At 26.6% G+C, this 9,863-nt stretch overlaps 1 protein-coding gene and 1 long non-coding RNA gene across 2 annotated transcripts; both read right to left on the reverse strand.

Moving 5' to 3' along the window:
• Positions 1–1,313: 1,313 nt before the first annotated feature.
• Positions 1,314–2,545, reverse strand: LOC112797728 (thioredoxin H2). Its single transcript, XM_025840807.2, has 3 exons — positions 2,311–2,545; positions 2,069–2,191; positions 1,314–1,608 (listed from the first exon to the last, which is right to left on the reverse strand). The coding sequence occupies exons 1-3, from the start codon at positions 2,458–2,460 to the stop codon at positions 1,477–1,479; spliced, it is 405 nt and encodes a 134-aa protein (XP_025696592.1). The 5' UTR covers positions 2,461–2,545; the 3' UTR covers positions 1,314–1,476.
• A 4,582-nt stretch (positions 2,546–7,127) lies between these two features.
• LOC140183986 (uncharacterized) lies at positions 7,128–9,476 on the reverse strand. The gene is made up of 2 exons (XR_011880593.1): positions 7,934–9,476; positions 7,128–7,542 (listed from the first exon to the last, which is right to left on the reverse strand). It is a non-coding gene; the product is annotated as an uncharacterized lncRNA (long non-coding RNA).
• Between the last annotated feature and the right edge of the window lie 387 nt (positions 9,477–9,863).

Below are 9,863 nucleotides of genomic sequence, written 5' to 3' on the forward strand. Positions count from 1 at the left end.
GATAATTTTTCACATCAGTAAAAAGAAAAAAGAAAACAAAAATATACCCTTTATATTTAAATAGTCATCTAAAATAATGAATGCATTAGATAATATAAATTTTGAATAAATGAAAATAAAAAAGACCTATATTTTTAAGTATACCCATTATAGTTTAGTAGATATCATTTTGACGCTAATATTTTTTAGCAACCAATACGTATTTTCTTTGTTTTATTAATTAAAATTAATTTAAATACACAATTAATTAATAACAATAGTATATTCCACTAATATTCCCACTTGTCCGAAAATCTTGTAGGAACTTAGAAGGACAATAGAGTAAAAACTATAAACAGACTAGAGCAATAATCAAGGATGCAGATGCAGAGTAAATTGGGTGATGGAGGCCAAGATCGGAAGCTACTTATTCCACTATGTTTGGGTGCTAAATACTATCCTTACCCTAAATCCAAAACCTACATATAAGCCATTTCAACAATTTCATGGATATACTTCATACTTGGGTACTTAATGTATGTATACTTAACTTACTGCATATCTATGATCTACCACTAAATAGGTACTTCTATAGTACAAATGAGCTCTGTTTGTCAATTTATTACAAGCATTTTCGTTCGCCAAAATTGTATTTTGACAAAGTGAACCATTCAAAGGTTGTCCGCAACCAAAAGATAATTTTAATCTTCATATCTTATTAGGTATGGGTAGACTTCTCTTACTGTGCAAGTAAACTAGGATCAGCCACGTTAGTTATGACAGTTAATTTGGTTACAAGATATAGCAAGGTGAAAACCCTGAGCTAGTTACAAGAGATTGTTAGTAAGTGAAGTTAACTAGCTGAAGGTACTATAGAAGCAACACTTCTCCCTTTTGAAATGTGTGGTTCACCATTGTAAAGCTGATGCTAAATCTCACCTTTCTCCTCCCTAAAAACTCTCTGTTCTCTCAACTCTCTCTGTCTCCTCTTCACTTTTTGTTTTCTGGTTTCGAGTCACAACTCCCGAGGTTGAACATTAGGCACAGCCATATACATCCATTTCTTAACCTAGTTGGTTTAAACTGAAAAATATGTACATATATCCTAGTTCAAACCACACAAAAAAACCACTTATATCCATCACAGCATGGTACCACGCCCAACAAAACTCATGGTCAAAGGTTCAATCTCATATATCTAGATCTAATCGTATTATCACATACAAGGCATAAAACTACGATATTTATTAAGTTGAAGGATGCCACACAACTCAATCCATCAAACACTTGCAGTGAAAGGAAAACCAAAAAAGAAAATAGAAGATATGTAGGCATACACCAATATTAAACTATGTATATTTGTCAAGCAAGGACCCAATCAGTTATGTTTTTAGGAGGCAAATCAATCATAATCATCATGATTTTAGTTTAGTCATGGAAAAGGGGAACCATAGTACCATACATGGCTGAAGAATGAGGAATTCAAGCAGGACCAAATTAGGCTCGGTACTGCTTAACCTTCTTCTCAAGCTCGTCCTTCTTTGCACCAACAATCCTATCAATCTCCTTTCCTTGCTTCACCAGCACAAATGTCGGCATCGCCTGAACTTTAAAATCCTTTGCTACATCCTTTTTTTTTTCCCAAAAAACACACACACACACACATAAAGACACCATCATGAGAAGAAAGAAAGAAAAAAGACTGGTATTTTTCAGTTACAGAAAGAGAAACCCCTTATTTTCATCCTGAAACCATTAGAATTGTTATCATTGGTCCATCTTCAACAAACTTGTAACAACTATTTCGTTCATCAATATGCGGAACTCCACAATTTCTTATTATTTAGCATCAATTTATTTCTAAAAAGAATGGAATCACAGTCAATTTACTCTCTCAGCCCTAATCTAATCAACAAGTCATAAAACTAGTCTCTAAAGTGTAAAACGCAAACTAACTACAATTTTGTATCATCTAATCAACCGAAAACTGCATATAGATTAATTACGTGTGTGTGTGTGTGTGTGTGTGTGTGTGTGTGTGTGAGAGAGAGAGAGAGAGAGAGAGAGAGAGAGAGAGAGAGAGAATCACAGGTAATTGATCGACATCGAGCTTGATGAACTCGACGTCAGAGAAGTTTTCGGCCATGGCGTGAATATGCGGTTCAATGAACTTGCATGGTCCGCACCACGAAGCTGAGAAATCTATCACAACCTGTCCAATTAAAAGCACATAAACAACAGCAACAATAATCAGAAACAAAAAAGAAAAGACAGATCCAAAAAAAAAATAGTTAAGAGATCGGAGATCTAGAGAGAGATTGAGGAAATTACGAGCTTAGAGGAATCTTTGAGTTCGTTGAAATGGAGCTGAAATCGAGGGGAGGAATGGAACGATTTCACATGAGAGTCCTCGGCCGAGCCTCCCTCCGTCGTGGCCGCTGCAGCATCGCCGCCGAGCACCGCAGACAGCACACCGCCCATTTTTTGTCCTCCTCTTTTTCTTTTCCGTTCACAAAGTTATTCTACAAGTTTTTGTTATTAGGCCGTTTTATATGCAAGATGTTTTGAATTTTTTTTTTTTCTTAAGGGGGATAATTACTAATTAGTAGTAATTAGGGGGTATGTCTAAGATGAGTACAATAATTATGTATTTATTAGAGGTATCACATTTATATGATTTATTAGATTTTATTAGTGAAAATTAAAGATTAATATGAAAGAAGAGTATTTATAAACTCTAATAAATATAAAATATTTTAGTATATAAATAAATATTTTAAATAACAATATTTTAATACACATTATTTTAAATAATAATAAAATTTTTTATTTTTAAATAATTAAATATAAAATATATAAATATAAAAAATATGAATATTCTTTATTCGTTAAGATTAATTATTATGAAAAAATTTTATAATATTTTAAATTATAATATACAATAATTAAAATTTTATTTTATATTATTTGACAAATAATTATATTATTATATTTAAAATTTATCAACTAACTAGTTTAGTAGTTTTGTTAAAATTATATTATATAATATAATTTTTTGTCAAAATATTTTAAAAATATAATTTATTTAAAATATTATATATAATATATGGAGATATAAATGTTTTTATTTTTTATTTTTTTTAAATAAAATAAATAATATAATTCTAAATACATGCCTATTACATTATATATTTACTTATATTAGTAAGACCTAAACTAATATATATATATATATATATATATATATATATATATATATATAGTCAATAAGTTATAGCTCAAATAGCATAAGTTCTCCATATTCATCTAAGAGGTTGTTAGTTTGAGTCTTCATATCTTTAGTAAAAAAAAAAAACTTAATATATATATTATATACTATCACATGAATACAATATTTCTTTTTATAACTTTTCCAAACTAATATATATACTATATACTATCTGAATTAAAATGCAGATCAGTTATTATGTGTAATTACACTTATATAGATTTGTCTAAAAAATTTGAAAAACATAAATTATATTATTTATTTTTTTCAAAAAAATTTGAAAAAATAAAAAAAAAATTTATGTATTATATATAATTTTTAAATAATTTTTTTTACAAATATTTTGATAAAAATTTATATTATATAATAATATTTTTAACAAAATAATTAGTTAATAAATATTAAATATAATAATTTAATTATTTGTCAAATAATATAAAATAAATTTTAATTATTTTATATTTTTATGTTGTAGTTTAAAATATCATTTTAATATATTTTTTAATATTATAAAAAATTTTGTATAATAATAAATCTTAATGAATAAAGATTACTTATTTTTTTGTATTTATCTATTTTATATTTTTTGGGATAAAAAACTTCCACCTTTATATAATAAAATATGTGATAATCTTCTTATATATATATATATATATATATATATATATATAATCTGTTAATTTTTTTTAGGGTTAAGTACAATTTTAGTCCCTAACATAGAGGCCGAAAATTTTTTTCGTCTCCAAATTTATTTTGCAAATAAAATCGTCTCTAAAGTTCATGTTGGTTTTAAAATGATCCTTTCGACCCAAAATTTAATTTTAAAAACAATTTTGACCCATGAGATTTGTTTCCCTTAATTTCATTCCCACAAAATCATTTTCTACTCCTCAAATAACTCATAATAATGTTCTTTAACATATTTGGTACCTGAAACGTTTGTGTAAAACCCTCGAAAACGTTCATGCGAAAAAAGTCTACAATAGTGGTTGAAGAGATTTGGTTGTTGGAAGTTTCATCGTCGGTGCGCTGTGACATTCGTGACCCATCTTCATCGTTGCAAACAGTGGTTGTTGAGGTATGGTTATTTTTCATGCATTGTCGCTTCACGTCAACTGTTTATTGCATTTGAGGGGTTTGAGGTTGAAAACAATGTTACTGGCTTTGAACTATTTAGGGTTTAATGTAGGCTTCCGAAACTGTTGCTAAAGCTAGCTAGGGTTTGTGATTATCTATTTCATTTCTTTCTTCTTTGTTGTAGTAACGTAGTGTGTTGAATAACAAGGTTGTTTGAGCAGAAGATCGTATATATTAACATGAGGGTGCATCATAGTGGTGCATTCGGATATAAAGACGGGGTATTTAAATATTTGAAGAGACAAATTACAATTATCGAAGACATTGACGGCGATCGATGATCTGTGTTTAAGGCCTATAAAGAGCTAAGACAATTTGGATACTTGTAGTCCAACATTGCAGCATTATGATATAAGGATCCAACACGAACTTGAGGGACGATTTTGTTCGCAAAATAAACTTGGGGATGAAAATTTTTCGACCTCTACATTAGAAACTACAATCATACTTAACTCTTTTTTTATATATTAAATAATTATAATAATATAATAACATCAAAATTAGATAACATATTAAATTTGTTACATGAAAACTAAAAAATTATATACTTTACTCTTAGATTTAACAAAATATATTTTTAATAAATCATATATGATGAAAAATATTTTAAAAAAGACATGTGTACACTAATTTCTCGTGTATATATATAAGTCTGGTCGAATTAAAAAATAAAAAATTTAATTAGAAAAATAAAACAAAATTAGAAATAATAAAAAAAAATATTATTATAAATATATAATTATAAATATTATATATATGAAACTATAAATGTTAACTTTAAAAAAATTAAATTATTATCTACTTAATATTACTACAAAATAAATATAAATAATAAAAATTAGAGGAGAGAGAGTTACGAGGTTTCATATACAGTAGAGAGTCTAAAGAATAAAAAAATATATACAAATTCTATATCAATCACTATTAATATACACATATGATATATATACATAGTTGATATATATTATTTATTCAGTTTTTCTAAAAAAAATATAAAAAAATTTTATATATTACATATAATATTTTAAATAAGCTATATTTTGACAAATATTTGATAAAAAAAAAAGTTATATTATACAATAGTATTTTTAATAAAAGTAGTTACTTAATAAATATTGAATATAATAATTTAATTATTTATCAAGTAATATAAAATAAAATATAATTATTTTATATTTTTATTTTGCAGTTTAAAATATCATTTTAATATAATTTTTTAATATTATAAAAAAATTTAATAATTAATTTTAATGAATAAAAAATATTTATATCTTTTGTATTTATATATTTTATATTTTTAATTACGTAATTTTGATTAGTTTAGATCTTACTAATATAAATAAATATATAATGTAATAAGCATGTATTTAAAATTATTATTTACTCTGTTTTTCTAAAAAAAATAAAAAAGTTAATATTTTCATGTATTATATATAATATTTTAAATAAATTATATTTTTAAAATATTTTGATGAAAATTATATTATATAAGAATATTTTTAACAAAATTAGTTAGTTAATAAATTTTGAATATAATAACAAGTAATATAATAACAAGTAATATAAAATAAAATTAGTTAGTTAATAAAATTTTTATGTTAAAGTTTAAAATATTATTTTAATATAATTTTTTAATATTATAAAAAAATTTTGTATAATAATTAATTTTAATGAATAAAAAATACTCATATATTTTGTATTTATATATTTTATATTTAATTTTTTAAGAATAAAAAATTATGTTACTATTTAAAGTATTATCATTTAAAGCATTTATGTATTAGGATATTTTGTATTTATTAGAGTCTATTAATATTCTTTTTTTATGTTAGCCTTTGATTTTCATCTAATAAATTTTAATGGCCTATATAAATATAGCACATCCAATAAACACATAATTATTGTGCTCATTTTAAACATATCTATAATTAGAAATTACATACTAAATATTTTTTGAAAAGAATTACATACTAAAATTTAAACTTATGAAAATATACAACCAGAGACAATTTTGTTTTAAAAATCACTAACAATGTTCTCCAAAAATTTAGATATAGGCAAAAATATTTCTTGAATTATTAAATAACAAATATGTCTTTGATATTTGTCAAGTTATTTAACAATTTTTAAATATTAACTTTACAAAAAGATAATTATGTATAAGTTTTTATCGTCTTTAAAATATGATAAAAATATTAAATTGTTAAATATACATTATAAAAAAAATTAAAAATTAGATTTTAGTATAATTTTTATGCTTGCTGATTGGACATTTATTGCCAAAAAAAAAATTGCAATTAGGGTAGGGCTTCGAGAAATTTAGGATGGGCGGGAAATTAGTTCTGGCTTTTCTTTTGACTGGATTCTTTTTTCTATTTTATAGTTGTTTGGATTTATGTTTTTTTTATGTTTAGTTTTCTTTTTTTTTTTTACTCAAAAAAAATTGTTTAGTATTAATTATTTTTATTATTTTGTTGAGAATTCTATCCTTTTTTATGCTACGAGTCCTTTCTATACTCTTTTATCATTAATGGAAACTGCTATGCTGGTTTTAAAAAAAAAAAGAAAAAAAAAGAAAACAATATTTCCTGTGACTCTAAGTGAATTTTTTATTTTATTAAATAAAATAAATATAATATTTACTAAAATAAATATTTTTACAAATATTTATAGAATTAAATTTTCATATCATATCTCGTTTACACTGTAAAAAAGATATATATATATATATATATATATATATATATATATATATATATATATATATGACAAATGTTCAGGTTTTATAAAAGGATGTGTAATCTTTGGTATTCTTCACACACATTTCAGAGTGAATAACTCCTTTCTCTGAGCCGCTTGCTGTGCTGTCACGGGAGGCTTGGCGCCAAGGAGCTGCTCCACCAACGCCTACGTCTCCGTATGGTACCACCTAACAAAGTCACGGAGATACCCCCAACGGTAACTACGCCACGTCCTGCAGAGTGACAATGATCTCATCCCATGGGAGATGAAATGTGTGGGTCCCTAGACGCCATCGTTCCACCAATGCCGAAATGAGAGAATTGTCAAAAGTAAAATTCCTCAGCCAGATACGGAATGATGACGTCCTGTGGAGGTAAATTATGGCTCACTCATCGGGACAACAGAAGGCGAGACCTCTGAATAATTACAAACAGAAATTAAATTTAAATTATATAAAATTAATTATAGCTTATAAATTTTTTGTTTAACATTTAAAAAAATTAATTCTACTTTTGGTAATATTTATCTCTCAAAAGTCTAATAAAACTTCCTCTTATCAAAATTTATTAACGTATTACAGTGTCAACACACTATTATAATGGCATTAAATTTATAACTACTAACAACATAGCAATAACAGCGTTCCAAACTAATAATATTTATGTCATACCAACCTACCATAAGCGGATAGAGTTCTAATTTAAGCCTACAGACCTAACTCCTAACACATATACCAACGTTCCAGATCTTCATGACTACTCTAACAATGGCAACATCATTAAACTTGACAACCATAATGAAACTAACCTCGAAGTCAGCCGCTCCGGCGTAATGTGTCGTCTCGTTCAGCCTGTTTATATCCCAGTCATTCCCCATTTGCCGCGCCATCACCATTTGGGTCAAAGGTATAGTCAGAAAGGATTAAAAGAGGGGAGAAAGAAGTTGATAAAGTCAAATTGGAGCTCAGAAGTCAATTATAAACGACTTCTATATATAAGCGCGTACGACCCATATCTCGTTTACAGTGTAAATGAAATATACACATATTACGCTGATGTGTCATATCTTGTTTATAATATAAATAAAATATATACATTGTCATCTCATACATTGTAAACAAGATATGACAGAAAAATTTAATTCGATAATTTCTCTAAAAATTATTTATTTTGGTAAAAATTATATTTATTTTATTTATTAAAATAAAAAATCCGACTCTAAGTATATGGAAGAAAAGTGCATTTAAAAATTTTACGCACTTATGTGTGACCAGAGAGAGAAGAAAAAAAGGACAGAAGGAACAGGAAAAAAAATTCATTAGCTATATAAAAAACAAAATTTTTACCTTTATAATTTTTTGTCAGTTATTTTCAATATTAAAAATAAAAAATACAAAATAAATATATACAAAAATAATGCATATAATATTCTTCCAAAAAGCATTCCAAATCCATTTGGCTAAAAGTGTGATCAAGTTCATAAGGTGGAGAGTTTCAACTAGTCCACAAGATTAAAACTTATTTAATCACTTAGTTAAAGTTATATAACTATTTTTTTATTCAAATTATTATTGATATAACAATAAACGGTTTTAATTGGAGTATAATAGTTAGCTCACTAGTCTGCTTAAACAAGTGTTGGGGATTTGAATTCCACCTTGTACATGCAGCAACCCATTAGCTAACAGCAAACCTTTAAATGGAGCTCAATATCACAGCGAATTAACCCTTGACTTGTCGGATTGACGGATATTGTGAAAAACTAACCAAAAAAAAATTAACCAATTTTTAATTTACAAAAGATTAAGGGAAGAATGATAAGTGCACAAAGCACCTATATATTTTACTAACCATTGTACTAATTATACAAAGAAGCATACAAAATTAATGTTCTAGCAACAATGAAAATCACAAAGATGCAAATAGAAGCAGCCATGCCCATGAATTTAGAGAAAGCATAGGAAAATCCAAACATGATGACACTCTCCAAAACCCACATGACAAAATTTAGCCTTCGATGATTCTTAGGATGTTCCTCACTTGATGGTGGCAATCTCTGGTACACCCAAGACCAAAAATATGACATGAAGAGAACAAAGTAGACAAAGGTAACAAAGGTTAGCATTTGAAAGTCACGTTTGATCCATGAACTATAGATTGTGGAACCACAACAAAAGGCCATGCTTAAGAATTGCAATAAGGAGAGAACACTATTATCAGTGTCAAGAAAATTGGAACTAACATTATTGGAATTGAAGAGAGGAATATGAGCCGTAGAAGAAGAACCCTTTTTTCCCTTTGTTTTTGTGATCATTTTGGTGTGTGTTTAATGTAAAGAGTGAAGTGAATTGGAGATGGAACACTATAAAGGGTGGTTGTCCAATTTAAATATGAACACATTTACACTATTGGCTTCTTAGAAAGTGGGAGTGTGGCTTCTTGGCAATGATGTTTCCGTGTTGGGTCGTTTTGGTAAGTATCTTAGAAGTTGAGAATTGATAGGGATTGTTTTTAACATGCTCCTTTCTCATCAATGTGCATGGTACACCCTACAATATGAAGGTGCACTAGTGCAGATATTATGTGATGGATTGCTATATCAATCAATAATAGGTTGTGGTGCATTACAATAACACTTTCTAGTCCCAAATAACTATATTTATTTGGAAATACCGATTATATATTTTTTAATATATATATATATATATATATGTTATTTAAAAAGATTTGGATCCTCT

Source organism: Arachis hypogaea, chromosome 4, assembly GCF_003086295.3.
Source record: "Arachis hypogaea cultivar Tifrunner chromosome 4, arahy.Tifrunner.gnm2.J5K5, whole genome shotgun sequence".
In the NCBI taxonomy this organism is placed as follows: Eukaryota; Viridiplantae; Streptophyta; class Magnoliopsida; order Fabales; family Fabaceae; genus Arachis; species Arachis hypogaea.

What these genes read in the sequence shown, in the direction of transcription:
- LOC112797728 (XM_025840807.2), bottom strand. Translation starts at nt 2,460, where the DNA reads ATGGGCGGTGTGCTGTCTGCGGTGCTCGGCGGCGATGCTGCAGCGGCC. An exon ending in TCAAAGATTCCTCTAAGCTC is followed by an intron (nt 2,192 to 2,310) that starts GTAATTTCCTCA and finishes TTAATTGGACAG; the next exon opens with GTTGTGATAGATTTCTCAGC. An exon ending in TCGATGTCGATCAATTACCT is followed by an intron (nt 1,609 to 2,068) that starts GTGATTCTCTCT and finishes GAAAAAAAAAAG; the next exon opens with GATGTAGCAAAGGATTTTAA.